The following is a 23,807-nucleotide window of genomic DNA, read 5'->3' on the forward strand; positions in this document are numbered from 1 at the left end:
TTGTCTCCCTGGGGCCCTCTGCGGAGATCCTGCATTTTCCCCTTTTGTAGCCAGCTTGCTGTGACTTAGCTCATGTCAAATGCCGATTTCAACAGCATATATTTGTGGCTGCTGGCTTTCACTGTAGATCTGCGAACTCTACGTGATGATGAAGCCCCTTATCCAGAGGGGAAGGAGGGGGAGTCTTGAATATGGTCCTTGTTCCTTGGAGCCTGATGAGCCAGCTGACAGAGCTCAGAGCTAAAATGAGAGCCTCAGGATTTGATCCCAGAGAAGAAAGGCTGCCACAGACTGTGCTTTCTGAGAAGTTGGTTGGAGGTGATAGAGGTCACCCCAGCAAACAGAATGTTCCCCAAAGAGAAGCTCTTAGAGCTAGCTAAGCTGAAACCACTTTCCCCCCAAAAGAACACAGGCACCCAGGAATGACATGCACTGAACGTGGCTTGGGGAGAACAGAAGGTGGGACGGTGCTCTGCACTGCTGGGCTTGTGCCCATGCTGTCTGCTCAGGGAAGGTCAGTGGCAGGAGGGCAGTGGTATTGAGGAGGGAGCAGCCCTTGCAGGGCACAGCTCTCGGAGCTCCCGGCAGCAGGATTCTGGTGCTGCTGGGCAGGAAAGTAGTCCTGACTACTTTGCTTATGTCACTTACTCCTTAAGAACAACTCCTCATTGGGGATCTGTTCAGGAGTGAAACTGCAGCCTTAACCCAAGCCCCACAAACAGGCATGAGAAGTCTTTTGGTTTACAGTGGTTGCCATTCTTGTTACCAGCCCTCTGCCCTCTAGGCAGTCAATGAACAGCCTGCCCCTTTCTTTGTCCTTGCCGTTGTGGTAGGACTGGGTTGTCTAGTTTTCCTACCATGTCTACCAGCCCCAGCCATAACCTCTGATTCTGATACTGTGGCCACTTGCCTTCCTTTCCACATGGCCCTGTAGGCCACAGGAAGTGCAGGTGCCAACCTTTGTACAAGGCTGGGCACATAGACAATTACCATGGCTGCATCCCAGCTGCAGGGAGGAGGCCCGGGCTGAAGACTCTTCATAGCTCAAAAAGTTCCAATATCTCCCATCACCTCTAATAAAAACAAGGTCCTTTCTGTGATTGTAAAGAGGCTCTACAAGACCTGTCCCAGAGCCTATTCTCTGACTTCATCTCCTCTGTGTTCATTTCCTGTTGCTGCTGTAACAAATCACCATGAACTTGGTATATTCAAACAACACAAATGTATTGTCTTACAGTTTTGCAGGTTGGAAATCTAACCCAGGTCTCGATGGGCTAAAATCAAAGTGGCAGCAAGCAGGGCTGCCTTCCTTTTGGAGTCCCTAGAGGAAAAGCTGTATCTTGCCTTTGCAGCTTGTAGAAGCCACCCACCTTCCTTGCCTCATGTTCCCTTCCTCTGTCTTCACAGCCAGCAGTCCCCAACCTTTCTGCCACCAGGGACGGATTTCATGGAAGACAATTTTTCCATGGACCAGGGTGAGGGGGTGGCAGAAAGGTTTCGGGATGATTCAAGCACATTATGCTTATTGTACACTTTATTTCTATTATTATTACATTGTAATATATAATGAAATAATTATACAACTCACCATAACACACAATCTAACACCCCCACCACCGATCTGACAGGCGGAGCTCAGGCTGTGATGCCAGCAATGGGGAGCGGCTGTGAATACAGGTGAAGCTTCTCTCACTCGCCTGCTGTTCCCCTCCTGCTGTGCAGCCTGGTTCCTAACAGGCCACGGACCTGACCAGTATCGGTCCACAGCCTGGGGGTTGGGGACCGAAGTTCACAGCCATCAATGTTTCATCTCTCTGCTCCTTCTTCCGTAGTCATGTCTCCCTTGGACCACAGCAGGAAAGGTTCTCTCTGCCTTTTTTTGCCTGAGATGGGGTCTTGCTATGTTTCTCAGGCCAGACTCAAACTCCTGGGTTCAATTGATCCTCCTGCCTCAGCTTCCCAAGTAGCTGGGACGACAGGCCTGTTGCCACGACACCTGGCCAGTTCTCTGCTTTTAAGGATACCCATGATTGCATTGTGCCCTCCAGAATAATCCAGGATAACCTCCCTATCTCAAAGTCCTTCACTGAATCACATCTGCAAAGTCCCTTTTGCTGTGTAAGGCGACATATTTACAGGTTTTGGAGATTAGGATGTGGACATTTGGGGGGGGGGGGACATTATTCTGTCCACCACTCTCCTGACTAGCGTGCCTGACTGAGATATTCACCATTCAAGCCATGCATGCTCTCACCTCAGGGCTCGACCTTTTGTTTCCTCTGCCCACACCCCGCATACTCCAGCTCCTCAGGGACCTGGATGGCTGCTGCCACACTGCCTTCTTGTCTGCTTGCACATCACCAGGCTACAGAGGCCTTCCCCAACTCCTGCCCTCTCCCACCACGCTGCGTACTCTCTTCACTGTTTTATATTCCTTCATTGCATTTTTCACTACCTGACATAGTTGTCAATATTCCCCCGCAAATTCCCCCCACAAATACAGGGATTTTGTCTATTTTGTTCATTGCTATAACTCGAGCATCTAGAACAGTGTCTGGCACTTAAGACATTCTCAGTAAATATTTATATAATAGAAAGGAAGGAAGGACCATCATTAAGGCCCCTGTAGAGTGAAGGACCAGGCTCAGCATGTTCTCTGTCTTCTAGGAACTGTAGAGGAAACTGGCAGGAGGGCCTGAGGATGGGAATGGGGAATAAGGCTCTGATGCTCGGAGTCCTGACTGGGGAAGTCTCTGTGGGGACATATGGGCTAAGCCCCTGTCATTTATTTGGGATGGCTGAAGGATGGGCAGATCCATATCCTTCCTATCATTGGAAATAGTCAATAAATTGACCTGAGGCAAACTGCACTTTCCATGCTAACGCATCAGAAACCTTTCATTGCACCGGGTGAATCTGCAGCCTCCTGCAGCTGCTGCTTTCGTCTGGGGGGTGGGGGGGCAGGTGGCATTGGCAGTTGGAATTAAAATGCCAGCCCTTGTAGTGGACACTTAGCAATCATAAGCCTACCTAAACTGGAACTCAGTCAAAGCGATAGACTGGCACTTCTTACTGCCCTACTTTGGGAACACTTTGACCCACTTAGAGGTAAATGTTTTTGGAAGTGGATAAAACCTGGAGTGGTTTGTTTTTAGCAACTCCAGCTGCAGCCATCTTTCACTTTGATAAATAGCTCATCTCCTCCTGAGCTCAGGCCAGCTCGGGTGGCTGCTCAGCACAGAGCTCCAGGAACCTGTGCTTGTTGCCAGCAGCTCTCTTCCTCTCTGTCCCCACAGAAGATCAGGAACGTTGGCCATTCAGGGGGGACACCCAGGTACTCTGTGTAATCCCACAGTCTCCATCAATATGGCCTGGACCCCCCCCCCCACCGCTACCTTGAACCTGGTTCAGACCAGAGGGTGATCAGTGATCCTTCCTGCAAAAAAGAGGGTGACTAATGGGATGAGCTGCGCTTAGCTCTCGTGAGGATACGTGAGACAGCCAGAAAGAGGCGGACAGGTGTCGGGTGGGCCAGTGCAGAGGAACACCTTCAGAGGGCAGTAGTTGAAAGCATATGGGCTGAGCTCAGCAACAGTTTAGTCATTCGAGTCTGGGAGCTGTCACCAGGTGGATAGCGGTACCCATGGGGCCAGCAGTGGTGTGTGGTTACACCACAGCAAACAGATAAGCAGGGGAAGAAATTGCTGGCAATTGTGCTTTTTCTGTAGACATTACTAATAAAATAACACATACCACCTGGGAATAGTTACCCACATGGACATTATGCAATTTTGAAAAAAAATATTTGGAGTTCAAATTAAATATGGACACAATGTACATATTGCACCTCCTTTCTCTAATCTCAAGTGTTTCTGGTCACTGATGACTATTGTCTTAGTTCCTCTTTTTCACAAATACCTACTATTGCTTCTTTAGTCCAGTCCTGGTCTGTCTCCAATTTCTTTTTTCTGCCACAGAAAATTGAACCAACTTCCCCTTCTAGAATCCACCCATTCTTCTTTGTCTTTTCTCAGGGAGCATGTCTTGTTTAATTTAAATTTCCCACAGAAATTCCCATAAACAGGTTAGCTTAGTGACTTGCATATAGTAGATGATCAAAAACCATTTATTTTTTGAATAAATGGTCAGTACTTGGCAAGAATCTTAGAGTTTTAAGCCACAGCCACAAATGGAAGCCAGGACTGGGTAATTTGGAGAAAATTATGAACCATTCTGGTATCAGCAAATAGGCAGTTCATAGGTCAGAAATCTGTACAAGGAAGATGAGAATTAAGGAACATGCAGTTAGCAACCAGGGAATGTAACAGGCAGTGGAAGAATGGGTCCAAAGACCAGTTGTCAGAGTTTGAGAAGTAAAACCATTTACGTCCAGGTGTTTCCTAAACGCTATCTACCAAGCAGGAACTCATCCCAGGGTGTAGGTGGCCTGGAGCCCAGGGTCAGTGGTTCTCAGCCCTGACTGCATATTGAAATCCCCTGCAGAGCTTTTCAAACCCTATAGATGTATGACTCAGCATGTGGGGGTGGGGGCCAGAGGTGACACCCACCACCCAGGGAAAGGCGGGGAGTGGTTGGAGTGGCCTGAGGAGAGCCGGCCTGTCCTCCGCATTCTCAGGAACTGTGTTTACAGCCCTCACTGGGCCCACTGGGGGATGTCCCAGAAAAGGCCTCAGTACTTGTCACAGTAAGAAGGTTCTCATGTGAATTTCTAGGCCTGAGTTCAGGCACAGTTGCTATTTCTCATGTCTCTGTCCTGGGCTTTCACTAAGAAATGTGGGGGAATGTTGTGATTTAGAAAAATTCTATTCCTGTAAATCAGAAGAGAATAAGCCTAAAGGAAAAGTTAGACATGTCTGGGTGGAAAGGAGCGATGCTTGAGGTCATGGGCCAGTGTTACTAAAGGCTGTGGCTAACTTGGGAGGAGAGGCAGTCACACTGGTCCCTGATGCCAGGCTTGGCATCGTGGTACACCTGGTCCACTATGTCTGCAGGCTGAATGAGACCAGGAATTCATTGGAGTTCACTGTTGTGGAAAATAAGGATGAGATATAAAATGGTCACGTAGGTAGGTGGAAAGCCTAACTCATGTAAAATGGGCTTAGGCTGCAGGTACCACTGCAGACAAAGTCTACCAAGAATGAGAATGAGACTCAGCCAACTGTTTGGAAATCAAGAACACTCTAAAGATAATGCTTAGAGCTCAAGGGTTTTTAGTCTTAACTTCGGGAGTGATGGGTAGGTGTTTGAAAACCCTGAAATTGTAGACATTCAACTGGCTTACACAAAAAGAATGTATTACCAGCGGTCAGGGGGAGGCTCAAGTAAAGTGCAGGGATAAATGAGGCTTTGGGGAAAAGCATATGCAATTATTCAGATGATCTCATTAGAAACCTCTCTCATCTCTTTCCTTTGTGTTAGCTTCATTCTCAGGCAGATTCTTCCTATGAGGTTATGGCAAAATTGCCTCCAGCTGCTTTAGGCTAACATTCCACCCACTTAGAAACCTTGTGGAAAGAGACTGCTGTTTTCCCAGTAGTTCTTGCTAAGGTCTCAAGGTCGATGCTCGTTGCATGGAACTTGGGTCATGTGCTAAATCTGAACGAATCCCGGTGACGGACTAGCCAAGCCCAGGTCATGGGCTCATCCTTGGAGTGGGGATGGGCAGGGGAGTATGTCAGCCACATCCAAAATACATGGTCCGAGAATGGAAGAGGGCTGATTCCTCAAAGAAAAATCAGGGTGCTATTACAAAAAAAAAGAGGGCACAGATGGCAAATAGGTAAGGAAAAAATTTTAATCTCCAGTGACTCTCAAAGTCTGGTCCCAGTACCAACAACCTCAGCATCACCTGAGAACTTGTAGCCATGCAAATGCAAATTCTCAGGCCACACCCAGACCTACTAAATCAGAAACTCTGGGAGTGGACCCCAGTAATGTGTGTTTTAATATAACCTCCAGGTGATTCTGATGCATACTCAACTTTGAAAACCACTGTACCACACCAATGGTTTTCAAACTATGCTGTGTATTACAAACACCTGGTGAACTTTTTAAAACTGACACCCAGCTGCACCCAAAGTCGATCTGATCTCAGGGTGTGTGTGAGGGCAGGGAGACTCAGGCAGCAATGGTCTCAAACTTGATTCCACCCTGGAATCACTTAGAGAGCCTAAAAAAATACTAATGCCTAAAATTTTCAAAAGCTTCCCTCTTGATTGTTATTAGCACCAATGTTTAAAAACCATTGTCCTTCACCATCCCTTCTAAATTGTCCTGAAAACATTAACTTAAGACATCTAGATGCAGGCTAGAGGATCTAGGCATCCATTTTCTTAAATCCCTCAACTCATAAACTTGGTCAAATATGTGACATTGGTTCCCCTTTATTTCACATTCATGGTGAGTCTGCCCTAGTAGCTAGTTTCCTAAGGACTGAAAGTGTTTTTGTTCACTAATGTAGACCCAGTGCCTAGACCAGAGCCTGGCATGTAGTAGGCACTCAGTAAATATTTGGGGAATTAATGAATTAGTTCACAGTCAGTCAGTGTGCCACTGGTGGTCAAGATTTCCTTGACAGGTTGTAAACATTGGCTAGTCTCATTGTGGAAGACATGTGAGAATGGCAATAGGTTACTGGTGTCTAACTCCAGAATGAATCTCCAAGATGTTCACAAATGTCTTGACCCTGTCAACTCAAGATGGGAAGATGTTCCTAATGGTTTTATGCCTTTAAGAGTAGGATAGATCCTGGATAAGAAGGACCAGTGGAAACATGCCCAATGGATCCATTTTGTAGATACGGGACTACTTTAGGGTCTACTGGTACTCTGGTTTCTGAAGAGCTGAGTCTTCTGCAAACATCTAACTCAAGCCAGTTTCTGCAAGGTGATGCCATCAGTCTCTTGCAGAGGACTGTGACAAAAAAGTGATCCAGTATCACCTGAACACAAAGGCCCAGAAGGAAGATTTAAGTAAAAAAGGAACTGGTTACTCACCAAGCAATTTTGATACATCTTTGAATTTTTATCAAAATTCTCTAAAGTGCCAAAAGGGATGGATTGGGTGGTAAACCAAATATTGACTCTTGGACCATAGCACCCATGCTATGGATCACAAGCAAACAAAGTTAACTTTTAAGAACATTTTGTGGTCTGGGTTTGCAAGAGAAACAAAATAGATAATGTCTTTGGTGATATGGAAGAGAGAACTAAGTAATAGTACTGGTTGTTATGGGTGAGAACTGGAACCCAGGATAAGTATGTGAGGATTAAGGATCCTGCAGTAATTCAAGCTGGCAAGATGAGACTGACCAATAGTCAGGATAGTCAGTGAATCGGGAATCTTGGGTGCGAGCTACAAGGACAACTTGAACTTTCATTTCTCCATTTTCGTATGTGTTAGAAGGAGCACCAGAGGCACATCTTGACAGAGGTTTTATGTAATTCTTACCAGGAGAGGTCATCAGGAAGATGGTGGTAGTAGAACTAGAGGCTAGATGTTGAGTTTAGGTCCTGCTCTTCATATGCGGTGAAGCGTTTTAGAGTTAACCATTAAAGCCTCAAAGTTTATTATTTTGCTTTCCTCATATGTAAAAGAAGACCCTACTTTATAAGGGGTGTGTATGTGTGTGTGTGTGTGTGTGTGTGCGTGTAAATGAGCTAATAGATAAAGAATACTGAGGAACCTGCCTGGCATATAAATGCTCAATACATGTTAGAAATTGTTACTCATTAAGTGGTGCACCTGTCATTTACTGAGCATCTACTGTGTCCCAGCTATGTGGCAGATGCCTCAGCACATAGATAAATAAGGTGCAAATCTAAGCATGATCCAAACTGGGCATGGAAGCCCCAAATCCTGGTAATTCCTAAAAGCCTTATCCCTTGACTGTCTTTCTTCTGGGTGAGAATTGGTTACTGGGGTGATCAAGCTTCTGTTTTTCATTCCTCTCACAACCTTCCCTTTTCTCTGATGAATGGGCCTCTTTATGAGTGGTGTGTGTTTCCAGCTGGCCCTTTGCCCTAAAGCTGGACACAAAGGAATGAGACACCCTGATGTGGTCCAAGTGGGCTTCAAGAGGGGTTGTAGAAAGTAAACTTGGCCTTAAAACATGAAAAAGACTTAAGAAGTGGATAGAACAAGTATAAGTAAAGGAATGATTGATCCACTGGGCATGTTTAGGGGGCATGGTGAAAGGAAGTCTTCCACTGCAGTGAGTAAGGTGTTTGCAGTTTTTTTGTAGCCATTCATTCACCTGGAACTAGTAAACATCACCTCTGTAAGAGGGACTTCCACACATCTTTTAAAACTGAATTCTAGCAATTGTGTAACATAGAATTCTTTTTCCTTCTGGTTGTTGTTGTTTCTTAACGGGGAAACTAAAGATCAAAAAGGTGGAATGATTTGCCTACGGTCAGACAGCTAGTAGGTGGCAAAACTGAGCTTAGAACTTCGGTTTTATAATTCCAAAACCAGCGTGCTTTTGTAACATCACTGCAGTTGGTGAGCTGATAAAGAAGTGAGGCACTATTGTCATTAGTAATAAGCATTAAACGAAGGAAAGAAAAGGGTTGGGGGAAGGTATTTTCAATACAGAGGAGGCTGAGGGGAAGCAAAGGGAGAACATGTTAGGGAGAAAAATCTTACGGAGGGTTTTTGTTTTTGTGCTCTGGCCTCAGCCTAGCTCACAGCAGCCTCAAACTTCTGGGTTCAAGCCATCCTCCTGCCTCAGCCTCCCGAGTAGCTGGGACTACAGGCATGGGCCACCATGCCCGGCTAAATTTTTCTATTTTTAGTAGAGACGGGGTCTCGCTCTTGCTCAGGCTGGTCTCCAACTCCTGAGGTCAAATGATCCTCCCGCCTCGGCCTCCCAAAGTGCTAGGATTACAGGCGTGAGCCACCGCGCCCATCCGTTACTGAGTCTTGAACCTTCTAAATCTGCTCCTCTCTCACGTCTTTGGCTTCTTCTGGTTGTCTTTTTTAAGCCAAAGCTGATTATGGTGGCTTTTGAGGGGAGGAAGTTGCACGTAAGAAGTACCTGTTTTGTGCCGGGGGCTCCGTGTCGGGCCACCGCCCCCACGTTTGCCAGGTGCCCAGAGCCCGGGCGGCGATGCGTGAGTCTCGAGCCAGGGCCGGCCAGGTCTCCCACTAACAGCTGGACCTTGGAACTCCGCCCCTTAGCCCCTCCCTCTGCGCAGGGCCCCGCCCCTCTCCCAAGTTGGCACCGGCTTCCAGTAAGTCAGAGCCACCGCTGCGGCGCAGGGAGAGGACAGCGGGGAGGGAGGGAGAGAGCGAGTGAGGGCGGGAACTGACTCCCGGGCGGCGGCGCTGAAGTTTCCTCCCCGTTGCGCTCTCAGCCCCGGCTGGCGCCCCGTGCCATGCAGGAGCGCTGGGGCCAAGGGGCAGCATGAAGGGCGGCGACCGGGCTTACACCCGAGGTCCCTCTTTGGGGTGGCTCTTTGCTAAGTGCTGCTGTTGCTTCCCGTGCAAAGGTGAGTGGCCGTCGGCGGCGTTGGTGCCTTCTTTTAGCCTGACTGATGGGCAGAGCGAGGGAAGGTGGGAGGGGCGGGTGGGGGAGGCCGCCGGGGTCGGGGAAGCGGAGGTGGGGAACACGAGGGCGGCAGAGGGAGAGTTTGCTCGGACCCGTCTCGCAGTTTCCCAGGCAGATCGTGCGCGCGCTCTCTCCCTCCGGGTGAGGTTCTGACTTGGAAGCGCAGCTGCTGTTTGGGAACTCAGTTACTTACCAGCGACTTTGGATGTCAGGGGGCCAGCCTGCCAGCGGTTAGGGAGGAGGACTCAGAACTGCTTGTGTCCCCATGTGTCCGCATAGTGGCGGACCCTTACTTCACTTCTCTTTTACATATGGATCTCAGCTGCAGGATTAACACATGACTCCTAGCTATAGGAATGTGTTTGACACTTGTCCCTACACCAGGAACTATTTTTGCCAAGCGACAGTTTTCTTATGGGACTCAAATGCACTTTTCTCTGCCTGAGCTTTCACAGGCCAGCATGGATTTGCAGCTCTGGGACGTACTTGGCTCATTAATTAACCAAGAACTCTCTTCGTGCCCAATTAGGACTGTATTTAATTATTCTGCTAATTTTAATGTTGTTGAGGAGACTTGCAGGAAGCTACTGATTTCCCCCAAAGCAGCGGGGAAAACAGGAGGGTGAGAAGGATCACAGAGGGAGGGTTGTGGATTGTGTAGCCTCTCCTGAAAAAGAAATCAGGTCCTTCCTAGACAGAGTTAGCAGATGTTCCTAACGCTGCTCATGTCACTTTAACACTTCAGCTAGGAGAGCAGGGGAAGAAAGACTGTTTTTGTGTGGCTAGAAGTGCAAATATAGCCTCTTACTTGGCATTTGCCCTTTTAAAACGTTTTGCCTAGTGAGCCTCTCTCCTCCACTCCCATTTTCAATGCCCCAGTCTCTGATCTATGCAAAATCCTAATGGAACTTTCTGGCTGCGTTACTGGCGAATAAACTTCATCCAAGCCACCCTTCACCATCCTCTATGTGATACACAAGATGTAGCCCTGACAAATTCTCTGTCCTGAGCCGATTTAAGGTTACAAAACCCAATTAAATCTGAAGGACCTTTCCCCAAATCATTAAAGTTCATGATCCCAGCATTAGACTGTCTCAGTCTCTACATTCAATTAGAGCAGCCTGGAACCTTATGGCATCTGGCTCTAAAAGCCAGAATTCAGAGGGAGAAGGAATTTGCAGGGGCCAGGGACCCTCTAAACCTGGTTCAGAAACGCTCAAAACCAAGACTGGGAACTGAAGGAAAAGGGTAGTAGGAGAGGAAGCAGGAAATGGCCAAAGGGAATCTGAGTGGGTGGGTTCCCTTGGAAGGCTGCTGCTTTCTTGGTGAAGGGTTTCTCAGCAGGATTTCTTGGGAGTTAGTTTCCTGTCAAAGGCGGAATGTGGGGGTGTGGGCAGGCTTATCTGAAGCTCCTGTAGCTGCCTCCTTGAGTCCAGATGTGTGGCAGCCCCGGCCTCCCTACAGGGTAATTCTCCTGGGGACTCAGCTTTGCTGAGAGCTGCCCTGACAGTCCCTCCTGCTGCAGCACAGAGGAGGGGTGGAGACCAGCCTGGGGTCCTGCTGGGCCACCTCCTGTCTGGGGACTGGGAAAGCAGTGGCTGTGGGCTCTGTGACTAGGAAGGGGAGCATGCAAGGTGGATGATACTGGAGCTGGAGGAGACCATCACCCTCAGAGGAAGATTGAGGGAGACAGAAGGTCTAGCAATGAGAGCAACTCAAAAGGGTGACAAGGTGGGTGCTCGTGGCCTTCTCCTACTTTATTCCTCACTCTCAAACTTGTGAAGATGGAAAACTGGGGCTCCAATGGGAGATGAGTTAGCCATCCTCCCAGGGAACTCCTGGGCGTGGCTGGGCAGGGTGGTAGTGCCTGCAGCCTTGGGCACCGCCCTGGGGCTCCCTCGGTCTAGCTCTAGCAGAAGAGAGAGACTGGAGTCTCCACTCAGCCTGTGGGCATGAATTCGGAAGCAGGTTGAAAAGATAAGGTCTGTATTGTCCTTGAGTAGGTGGCCCAGGGCCCTGAAACTCCCTGGGAAGAGCCTTGCCCAATTGCTTGGGGTCAGTCTGAGGCTGACTAGAGCTGAGGGTGTGCACAGCAAGGGGCCGTCTGCCTCCCTTTGCAGTTGAACCAGTTTCTCTGGTCTTACAGACAGATTGCAATGGAAAGGCAGCTTCCCCACTCCACCTTTTAAATAAGGACGGCTGGAGGTTTGTCTCTATCCCTTCTGCTGTGAGAACTTGGCTCTCCTGCTGCTTGAGTGGCTGCACTCTGAAGCTAATGGGTCAGAACCCACTGCTGTGGTTCCCAAGTCAAGGGGCCTTGACTTGGGCTTCCAGTCATTCAGAATTGAAAGGATACCTCCTGCTAAAGTCTGAGGAAAAGGAACACAAAGGACGTGGAATGTTCTGGCTTCTTGACTTGAAGCTAAGGGAGCCATACTGGAATTTCTCAGGTGAATCCTAAGTGGTTGTAATTGTCATCACTAGCGTAATAGCCAAGGATGTAGTGACAAGGATTTAACACATTGAATGCCACACAAAAAAAATCAGAAACTTTCTCTTGGGGCCAAAGTGTTTTATTACAAAAACAGAATAAAAACTTTGAGTGTAATTTAAAGGCAAACATAAATAGAAAAATGAAATTTATTGACTTCTATTCATTTAATCCACGTTTTTAGAATTAAATTGTCAACATTAATTGTAACAATAAGGCCGGGCGCGGTGGCTCACGCCTGTAATCCTAGCACTCTGGGAGGCCGAGGCGGGTGGATCGCTCAAGGTCAGGAGTTCGAGACCAGCCTGAGCAAGAGCGAGACCCCGTCTCTACTAAAAATAGAAAGAAATTATATGGACAACTAAAAATATATGTATAGAAAAATTAGCCGGGCATAGTGGCGCATGCCTGTAGTCCCAGCTACTCGGGAGGCTGAGGCAGGAGGATCGCTTGAGCCCAGGAGTTTGAGGTTGCTGTGAGCTAGGCTGACGCCACGGCACTCACTCTAGCCTGGGCAACAAAGTGAGACTCTGTCTCAAAAAAAAAAAAAAAAAATTGTAACAATAAGAACATCCACAAGTAAGATTTTAAATATGCTTCACATGGCCCCGGGGTCAAAACTAAAGTGAGTTAAATACAACTCTCATGGCAGTTAATGTGTTAATGACAGTACCTGTGTGATCTTTGGATGAATTTGGTTGAGTTTATCTTTTGATTTAGAAGAGTGAGGAAGGTGACTGTCTTGTGATTTCCCTTTCTACCGTTTGGTTGTATTGAGTATGAGTACAGTAAACGGATTTTATGAAAGATGGTCTTTCTTCCCTACCTCAAAATTGGTGTTGAAGGGCAGGAAAACAGAAAACCAAGGGTGGAAGGAAACAGAGATCAGGTGAGAAGGAAAAAAGAAGACAAATACATTTATAACTGCCTTTTTGAAAGTGAAAAGCAACCAAACGTGAGATAATGGCATGCTTGTGTGTAATGGGAGATAAATCATTGAGATCACACTCTGGAGGGTTTGGCGGTTGCTTTGACTAGTTAGACTGTCCTTTAAGCCTGAAAAAGTGGGTCAGTTCTAGATACTTCTTTAGTTATCTCAAAGTTAAAAAAAAAAAAAAAAAACAGCTTGTTTCAAAGTGACAAAAATAATTTCAAATCACCTGGAACCTGCTAACTTATGTGTTGCACTGGAATTTGTGACTTGTTACATCAAGGAGTTGAGAGCTTTTTCTGACCTTTCTAGGTAGCAGCCAAGACTTTAATTTTCTGGCCAACTTTAATTAGCTTTGGGTATGTGGATAAAAGTTGCGTCTGGAAATTTCCTGATCACCATCCTCCTCTGCTTCTCCGCAGTGTACATGGGATTCACCTGTGCTTATTTATTGCTGTACCCATGTCCTCGCATTCCCGGGCCATGTGCCATGGCGCCTTCCCATTTAGATAGTTCAGCAGCATAAACATCTCAGAGGTGAAGAGAGGAAGGGGCAGGGACTTGCCCAGGCTAAATCAGGTCACTGGGGAGGTGCTGGCATCAGTTCCCATGGTTCTTTCACAACATGGGTAGTTGGGTTCCTGCTTGATTCTGATGTCATGAGGTGTGAGAGAGGGTTATGGGGGTTCACAGGGCTTCCAAAGTCATCCTCATCTATAATTCTCTTTTTTTTTCCTAGCTTTTCCCAGAATCCCTAACCAGAAACCTTCTAACTTGATGTGACTGTCTCTTCCTTGGCTCTTAAATTAATATAGTTCATTTTATAAACTGAATTTAATGTATGAAACCACAACACCAAGTTCCTTTAGAAAGGGTTGGTCATCTCAAAGAGAAACCATTGTGACATTCACTATTGTTTACTTTAATTCACTATCCAAGAGACAAAAATCCTTGGGACCTTGACGCATATCCTTTTATTTCTTCATCTTCTAGGAAGTGCCTTTACTGTGCTGAAAACTGAATTGATCATTTAGCATGTACAGTCATCCCTCAGCATCCATGGGGGACTGGTCCAGCCCTCCCCTCTCTTCGGATACCAAACTCCTCAGATGCACAAGTCCCACCGTTGGCCCTACAGAACCCACGGACACAAAAAGTCAGCCCTCCATATCTGTTGGTTTGCGTCCCACGAATAACAGTATTTTCCATGGGGGACCAACTGTCTGTGTTTTTACAATATATCCATAGTTCTCTTTGCCTCCCAGGGATGTACTCTCGTCTGGGGAGAAGCACCACACGTACATGCTGTTCTCAACCCAGGTTCTGTGCTTCTCTTCCCATATCTGATTCTCTGACCTACTGAAATAGTAATCCCGTAGGCACGTCACCCCAGTAGTTCCATGGACCATGTAGTAGATTTTTAAGTCCTCCCGTGGGATAAAAATATAAAAGTTCAGACTCTACATCTGTTTTTTAAAAATGCTAAATAATTTAAAAGTGAAAGAACACAAGTGATGGCCGGGCGCGGTGGCTCACGCCTGTAATCCTAGCACTCTGGGAGGCCGAGGTGGGCAGATCGTTTGAGCTCAGGAGTTCGAGACCAGCCTGAGCAAGAGCGAGACCCCATCTCTACTAAAAATAGAAAGAAATTATATGGACAGCTAAAAAATATATATATAGAAAAAATTAGCCGGGCATGGTGGCGCATGCCTGTAGTCCCAGCTACTCGGGAGGCTGAGGCAGGAGGATCGCTTGAGCTCAGGAGTTTGAGGTTGCTGTGAGCTAGGCTGACGCCACGGCACTCACTCTAGCCTGGGCAACAGAGTGAGACTCTGTCTCCAAAAAAAAAAAAAAAAAAAAAGAACACAAGTGAATGTTGGAGATTTTACTCCTGAGCCTGTACAACCCTGTGGGCATAGCTTAGTGTGGAGTAGTGTTGCTGACACTCTATTTCATGACATTCCTTTCGAGAATCTTGATAATGTTCTCTTCTGCCCTAAAAATCTTCTTCTAGAAATGCTGTTCCTCTTTCAGTGAGTGGCTGCACGTGCTGCCCTATTCTTCAGACCTAACTCCAGGCTTTTCCTGAGAGAAGGCCCTAGGAAATCTTGGGTCTGAAACTTAAGGGTGTCTTCTCAAGCAGAAGGGGCTAAGTCCCGGAAAGTTAGAACTGGAAGGAACCTCAGGGACCATTTAGTCACAGCTTCTTTTATACAGGAGGAAGCTGAGATCCAGCCATTTAGTAGCAGGGTCAGAGCTAGGATTCTTTTCCAGTGCTCTTTCCTCGACTCCATTATTCCTGGGCGTGTAATTCTCTTACTCTGAACAGAGACAGGGCTGACCCAACTGAGAAGGGTAGGGACAGTCCCCAAACTGAAGCTTGGGTGTTGGCTGTGGAATGATCTGTTGTTCTTGGGGTGACTGCACTGCCTGGAGCCATTTGGGATTGGAACCTGCCTGGTCTGCTTTGAGGGACTCTTCTGTCCCAAGACCACAGAAGGCAGATATCATCACATCTCTCTCTCCCAGAGCAGCTTTTACACATTGTTCTCAGTAAATATCTGTTCGTGTTTTTCTCTCTGGTTCAATTTAATTCAGAAGGTCCCTTTGCTCCCTTTCTTCCTTGTCCCTGTTCTTGAAGTGTACCCTTCCAAGGTCATTCTATCTTTGAACATCACTGGTATTTATGTAACACACAGTGTTTTAATTCATTTAACAAATGTTTATGTGCAGAGTACCTGGGAAAGTGGATGGAAATCATAATGGTGTTTACCCCATTGAGCTGTTGTGAGGATTAGTTAAGGGCTTAGCATAGCAGCAGGCATAGAAAGTGCTTTAAAAAGGTTAGCTATTAAGGATGACAGTAACTGTAATGCTAGACACAGACCCTATCCTCAGGGGACTCCCAGCTAAAAATGTGTGCATCCACCAGGTGGCATCACTGTAAATGTGAGTTCCTACGCAATTTAAGGGTCTTGGCTCAAACAATTGTCAACTGTGCCTCAGTGCTGTGGACTTACCACTGAGGGAGAAAGAAAGCTTGTGATCTAGAAGTGTGGCGGGAATTTCCTTTTTGATAAAATTTAATTAAGCCAATAAAAAACCCACATAACACTTCTAGTATTATAATCACTGTGTGTTACATAAAAGAAGATTCAACAGAAAATACTGGCAAGAAGCTTAAGCACCCCCAAGTTGTCCTTCTCTGAGAGACAACAGAAGGTACAAGAGTTGAAGAATAGCTACACCATTTCTGAAGTTTAGATCCTGAGAGCCTATGTTATATGAAAAGAAAAGGCAAATCACTTTTTCTTGCCTGCCCCTTGACTTTGGCTAACAATCTAATTAGAAACGTTTTCCTGTTCACTTCAGCCAACACTTATTGCACATCCTTTATGTGTGAGGCTTTGCTGGTTCTTCAGCAAAAATCACAACTTGCTGCCTACAGTCTGTTATTCCAGGCCCAGAGGTTTTGGACGTGGCAGAGGTTTGGCCAGTCTCTTCTGTATCCCTGGCAGATAAGGTCCATGGGTGGCCTGGCTCCCTGCTTGGACTGTTCAGTGACTAATGGAACACACCTTTTGCTGCTTTTGAGGTTGGCAGAGCCTTCTGTGTTATACTTCCTGGAAGGAGGGGAGCCCTGGTTACACCTGTGAGGCAGGTAGGAGGCTGCCAGGTGTCTTTCACCAGGTGAAAGAGCAAAGAGCAGAGGTACTAAACAGGTCGTTCCACATTCTTCTTGCCTTCCTGATGACAGTGAGGAAACTGTCAAATTGAAAGGAAGGGAAACCCCTTCTGCTGCTAGTACCTCCTAAAACATTTCTTCTGTTGCCAGGTATCTGCTCTTCCCTGGGGCAGGATTAGCTGTGAGCCTGCATTTCTTCTCTTACAGCATCTGATGTGTGACAGGCTGTCAGGACACTCTCAGCTTCTCCTCTCCCTCCATCAGCATCTTCCTATTGTTCCTGTGGAGAAAGGGGTGTTATCTTTCCCCATCCAAAGGGGAACCAAGCCTAGCTGTTAAAAAGAATTGCAAACACCCGGTGTGTGCCACAGACCTTGCATATCAGTCTCACACCAATGCAGTGTTCCTTCTCTTCTCTCTCTACCACTGACAGAATGACTTAGAGCAGAAGTTCTCAAAATGTAGTCACCCAGCAACATGTTAGAAATGCAGATTCTCAGGCCCCACGGACCCAGAAACTGGGGAAGTGGGTGGCAGTGGTATCTAGCAGTCTGTTTGAACAAGCTCTCCATGTGGTTCCGGTGCACGCTCAAGTTTGAGAACTACTGACTTAGTGCTGCTACCTAAGGTCAGGAAAAGGTAGATTTCCCCCCAGGCTTTTCATTTTCTCTTTTGGTTTGTTCTTCTCTCTCTCTTTCCTCTCTCCATCCTCCCCGCACCTTCTTCCTCCCTTTCCCCAGCTCTAGCAAAAGCATTCCACAGGAAGACTTCCTGCTCCCTTGGGGAATTCTTGCTTTGAGAGGTTGTAGAGGCCCCTTTGCCATTCACTTTCACTGGGTGGGGCAGAGGGGCGGGAGTAGGAATTAGGAATCAGGAATTTTCTAGTCTTCCATGAGCTCATCAGCCCGAGGGGCCAGTAAGGGAGATCATTGCATCTTTCTTCTCACTTAAGATTACCTTGCAATTATTTTGTTTTCCTCATTACTCTTAAAGCTAACTGTGCTCACTATAGAAAGAATCAAAAGTTAGGCCAACCAAAAGACCAAAATAGCATAATTTTAACCACCTGGAGACAACCACTACTTAACCACTTACTATATTCTTTTCTGTATGTTTACCCCTTTTTATTTAATTGGTTTCATATTTTATTTACTGCTTTATAACTTGCTTTCACTTAATCTTCTGAACATCTTTCCATGTAGATGCATTTTCAGGGTATTTTTGATGGCTATGAAGTGTTTCATTGCAGACAAGACTTGAACTTGACAACCGTAGGTATTAGTTAAATATAATGGTTGAAAGCTCAGTGGAAAGCTATGAGGAAGAGTCCTGGGTTAGGAAGTAGATCTTTTCAGGATCAGACTATGTATTGATAAACAGACTGATTCTTGTCCTGGGGTCTACATATCTCTAGCCCCACTCGCCACCTTTCCTTTCTGTAGCGTGCAGGATTTGCCTGCTTTTATCTATCTTCCTCAAGAGATCAGTACGCCACGGGGTCTACCCCTCTCCTCTTTCTCTTAGTTATGAGGTGTCAGGAATCTTCTCCCTCTGGAGCCTTCTGTGTAGCTGATGGCACTGAGCAGGTCCATACCTTGGCAGATAGCACATTTTTAGATTATTGTAACTGGGAAAGAGAACCTTGTTTACTTTTTTTTTTTCCGTCAAGAAAAATCATATGTAAATGGGAAAAAGCTCAAAAGTACAGATAAAGATAAAATTCCATAACCTGAAGGTATCCAGTATTAACATATTGAATCTATCCTGTTGGTCTACTTTTTTTTTTCCTTGTGTATATCTTTTCTTCAGGAATATAGAAATGTTACAGACTTTTTTCGCTTAACATATTGAACAACTTCTACATGTTTTTATGGATGTATTCTGTGGTATTCTGGAGCCAGCTCAGCTCAGAGAGGGGTTGGTGAATATTCATTCAGGATTTTGAAAGCAGATTATTAGACTATTGGTAGCTTGAGATCAGCCATGATGGGAGAATTTATACCATGGAAGTCATCAGATAACACAGATCAGGGCTTTTTGTTTTATTCATAGATCTGGTATATTAGCACCATTAGATGTACATTTTATCATGCATAAACATGATTTGTTTGTTATTTAAATAACCTCCCTATTTTAGGTTATTTCTAAATTTTGCTATCATAAACAACGTGATAATGATTCTTATGGATGTCTTGGCACATACTCATAATTATTTCCTTAGGATAAATTCCTAGAAATAGAGTTCCTGAATCATAGAACATCTAGAATTTCAGGAATTATTTGTTATCAATTACCCTCAGTTTCATACTCTTTGAAAGGACCGTACTTTTTTTTTTAAGAGGATTTATGAGAAACAACCTCTGGGACCTGGAATTTCATGTCTCTCTTACTGTTTACTTCTGTTTACATTTTCTGAATTAGTTCTTTTTATATAAGGAAATGCTCTGGCTGAGAGTATAATAAGCTAATGCCTTTGAATCTTAGGCCGTATACTGATATGCAGGGTGTGAAAAATAGATTTTGTGGTTGTTCTGGACTGAGAGGCAATATATCATGATGATTAAGAGCCTGGACTCAGGAGCCAGAACGAATTTGAATCCAAGCTCTGCTACTTATCTGTGTGACTTTGTGCAAGTTGCATAAACTCTTTGCCTCAGTTTCTTCATTTGGAAAATAGAGATGATCATGGAATCTCTTTATGGGGTTTTTGCAAAGCTTAGGTGAGTTGACATATATAAATCACTTAGCCCTTGCCCATGGTAAGTGCCAGGTAGGTGTTGGATAATTACTAATGTTATCATTAATGAGTACATAGAAGTCTCTGTGGATCTGTGCTGTCACATTCAAACAACTTCATTGGTTCCTTAATCATATAAGAAATTGAGCTGAGCACAGTTTTTTTGTCAGTCCTCAAATATTTGAGTTCTGTGTGGCAGATATTGGACCAGTGACCATAGAAAATTTAAGATGTTTCCATGCCCCCAACGATCTTGCAGTCCAACTTGGGAGCTACTCCATAAGTGTGAAACAGTAATTACAAAAAAAAAAAAAAAAAAAGAGAAAAGGAAAAGAGTCAATTGCTAAAGGCAGTAAGAGGACTGATGCTCCAAGGTCCTACCTGATTGCTGACTAAAATAATTATGCAGAAGCTGATGGAGTACAGTGGCCGGGGTAATCTGAGAAGACTTCCCAGGGGAAGCAGGATTCTCCCTATGCACTAAAGGGCAGGAAGGAGTTTTTATAGGGCTGAGGATATAGTGTGAGCAAAGTCAGGGGACTGCAGAGGGAAGCAGGTTAGACCAGCCTTCTAGAGCTGCACCGTCCAACCCAATAGCCACTAGCCATATTTGGCTATCGAGGACTTGAAATGAGTCTAGGCCAAATTGAGATGTGCTAAAAGTATAAATTACACTCCAGATTTCAGAGACTTGGTACAAAAAACAATGTAAAGCGCCTCGATTCTTATATTGAGTATATGTTGAAATGATAATATTGTATTCTACCAAAACCAGAAAAAATTAGCCAGGTGTGGTGCCTGTAGTCCTAGCTACTCGGGAGGCTGAGGAAGGAAGATCACTTGAGCCCAGGAGTTTGAGGTTGCAGTGAGCTAGGCTGACACCACGGCATTCTAGCCTGGGTGACAGAGCAAGACCATGTCTCAAAAAAAAAATAAATAAATAAATAAAAATAAAAATTAGAACTGTTGGGTTAAATATAATATATTAAAATTTTACCTATTCTTTTTAATGGCAACCATGAAATGATATCATTCTATCTGTAGTAAATTGCTTGTATCTTTGTAAAGAAGATAGTGAAATGTAGAATGGTCCTGCCTTTTGTTTGGGAGGATAGGGAGGGTGGAAGTACTAGATGAAGTCTGAGGGGAGACCCAGCTCTTTGAAGGAATCTAGAGGGCCAGGGCCCCCAGTGAATTGGAAATCACTCTCAGGTTCCTAGAACTATGTTGTAGCCACCTGCTCCAGATTTGAGTCTATAGAAATCTGTCCCACAATGGCCACCTGCATCTTGTATTTATAATGTCTAGAGGGATTCTGGGGGAACTGCTTCTGCTCTGGAGGCCCAAGTCCATCTGAAATCACACCTTGATTTCCCGAACCCAGAGCTGACAGCTAGGTCCAGCTGGTTCTGATGAAATCAGGTCTGCCCCACTGTCCTGGAGTCTCCAAGCAAGGCCTGAAGACTTCTTGAGACATACCAAGGGGCTTCCTGTGACCTTCCAGGCCAGAGGGAAGGTCAAGGTTGGCCTGAAGCCAGGCCTGGATTGCCAGTGCGTTCCAATCTAATGAGGGCCCCATGAAGCCCTCCCAGAGGTCTTTGGCTGCCAGACTATTCCAGGGCCATACCTGAGGCCTCCTGACTCCTGGTCCTTGAGGATCCCTCCAAGAATTGGAGGCTAATCAGAATCAAAGGGGAACAAAGCACTACCCTCATGAATTTACAGTGTAGAAGAGGCCACAGATCGGTCTTCCTTCCTCTCTCCCTCTCCTTTCCCTGTGCTCTCCCTCACACACATTTTCTAAGTGCTCTCAAGGAAAAGAACAGGCTGCTCCGAGAATGTGTGGTGGAAGGGGGGTCAGGGGAAGGTGAGATTTAGTTTGGGCAATGGGGATCCTGTCTGAGGAACAGACGTAGATACTGAGAGTCTTGTTACTACTACTCTTCTGGCCCTCAAGTGGGTATTGGTCGCATTCTGGACCAACTTTAAAGAGTCTTTCCAAAAGGTTTTGCTAAATGTTGCAGGAGGACATAAGACAAGTAGAGTAAAAGAAGCACAAAGCCAGTGGCTTTATGGAGCTCACGTTTTTTGGTACCTTGCTTGAAGCTGGCTTGCTTCAAGGGTTCACCTGCCATTCTGTGGTCTACAAGCACCTGAGGAACCTGTGCTCAGGCCACAAAGGATCATTGTCGGGACCCTTACTTCCTAATTCACAACCTGAGTCCCTGTGAAGCAGTCATCATGGGCCCTGAGCCCCTTCGTAGGTATGTGGATGCTGGGATCCGGATTAAAAGGGCCAGGATCCCAATCACTGCTACCCACCGTGGCCTTTCCCACTTGGCTCTCGTGTCTGTTCTGAGACATTGCCATCCGCAGCTGCTGCCTCCTGCAGTGATACACCATTAATCATGACATGGTGACAGGTTTCAGCTGAGTCTGCATGACCCTCTTTGGGCAATGTTGTAGATCTGCTTCTGTAACACGTGGGGCATTGTACTCTGTGGCCTCTGAGATCTTTTCCAATTCCCAATCCACAAGGGATTTAAAAACCAGAGGTAATCCTGTTGTTTACTTGGTTTCTGCTTAAAAGCAGAGGACCTCAGTAACCTTTTAAGGCTTTTTCCAGGCTTTGTAATTTTGAAGCTCCTATTTCTTTGTGCTTTGGTGTAGAAATCCTACCCCTCTCTCAATTTAACTTACAGCCTAACTGCCAAATTGTGCTTCCATTTTAGAGTGTTAGCGTCCAACTCTACCAGAGTGTCTGTGGGTCTTCTCACACAGCCGGTTTCCCAGCTCGTTCCCAGTTAGGTGGTCAGGTCTAAATTTAACTGTGACCCTTCTGCCAGCATATGCAAGCCAGGGCTGCAAGAGCAAAATTAGAGCTGGACTGTTCTCAGGGGTGTATGTGTAGGAGGTAGAAGAGAAGGTGGGCAAGGCTTCCCAAAAGGCTAGACCAGCCCTAGGGGAAGAAGTGGAGGCGTTCATGGTGGGGAGAAGGGTAGTCTCCCCTAGGGACTGTTGTTGGAGTTTACCCTAGCTTGACTGGGTCCCTTGGAGAAAGTCAGCCAAACTCTCCACCCTCTCACTTTTCTCCCCCTGTAAAGTATCAGTGACGTAACCCACCTGGATTTGCAATTACCATGGCTTCTTGCCAAGCCTTATGCCACAGTTATGTGCTCACCCTTGTCTCTGATTCCAAAGCCACAGATCCTAGGTTTTATGAGATACAACCTGCACATTGTATCATTGATTTCAGCTCTTGTTTGGTTGCCTGGATTGCCTCTTTATTTGGTTGGCATATTTTTCTGTATCAATGGGTACATATTTCAAAGCAGGACAGGGGCAGTGTCTGTAATTCTATTTGTGGAATGGCTTTGCCAAGTCAGGTACTAAAAAGCATAACTGCAAAGTATTGAAACTGATTTAGGTTGCAAAATTTAGCTCATTATGATTTAGTCACACCTCTAATTTGTATTTATACTCATGATTAGTATCCTATACCATGAAATTCATATATATGACATCATATATATGCCACCATATGACATTTTTAGAGTGGCAGCAGATGATGACTCAAATAGGGTAATCTTTATTTTTCTGATTGATTGCTAATAAACATTTTGGGAGTAGTCTGGAGGCAGGTTTGGAGAGGCTGCCTTGAGGGTATGTGTCTTTCCAAAATGCCCCGGCTCGTAGTTGAGAGGAGAAGCAGATCACAGAGAGGCTGGGGCTGGGGGCTCATGCTCTCTGAACATGCCCACGTTAAAATCACAGACAGGGATTTGACTGAGAAGGAACGTGGGCCAGTTGCTCTCTTGTGCTCACCTGTCATTTTCTGTAACTAAACTAGAGCTTTTTGTAGGCAACTCTCTTTAGTTCAGGTCTCTAAGAGCAGACAACAGGTTGGGAGGTCCCATCCTGACAGAGCTCACTGAATGTGAGCTTACTGAGTTTAGTTACTTAACTTCTTTATGCCAGTTTCTTCATCTGTATACTTGGGGAAATGCAGGTATCCTCTAGAGTAGTTGTGAAGATTCAAATGAAAATGTGTGCATGTGTGTCACTCTCTGGCACGTGGAGTGCACTCAATAAATGCTAGCTTGGGAACAGTAACATTCTTCCCATTATCATACATTTCTCAACCTTACAGGGCAATAGTTTTGATGATACATTAAGTGGGATGGGGATAGATTAGTGAATATTTCTCAAAGCTTTTAAGAATAACAGACTTGTAACCTAAGCCTCAAACTTCTGGCCTTTTGCCTAATTTTTGACCCCTGGAAGTGTCCGTGTTCAAAACAAGTTGCTGATCTGTTGGATCCTATGGCTGATTCAGTATGACAATTTTTATTAAGAAAGTGATCATTTTTATCAAAAAGTCCCAAAACAACA

General features: G+C 45.6%; 1 protein-coding gene across 6 annotated transcripts in view; it reads left to right on the plus strand.

Moving 5' to 3' along the window:
• KALRN (kalirin RhoGEF kinase) overlaps nt 1-23,807 on the plus strand; it is a 639,384-nt gene that overhangs the window by 512,918 nt on the left and 102,659 nt on the right. For 4 of the 6 annotated variants that reach the window (XM_069475134.1, XM_069475136.1, XM_069475135.1 and 1 more), the window contains exon 1: nt 9,308-9,512. The exons of the other annotated variants lie outside the window; for them this stretch is intronic. In XM_069475134.1, coding sequence (XP_069331235.1) covers nt 9,428-9,512 — 85 coding nt within the window. In that variant the 5' untranslated portion in view covers nt 9,308-9,427. Of the gene's footprint in view, nt 1-9,307; nt 9,513-23,807 lie in introns of those variants that run through there. 6 annotated transcript variants of the gene reach the window in all.

The sequence above is a fragment of the Eulemur rufifrons genome, chromosome 7 (genome assembly GCF_041146395.1).
Source record: "Eulemur rufifrons isolate Redbay chromosome 7, OSU_ERuf_1, whole genome shotgun sequence".
Taxonomy (NCBI): domain Eukaryota; kingdom Metazoa; phylum Chordata; class Mammalia; order Primates; family Lemuridae; genus Eulemur; species Eulemur rufifrons.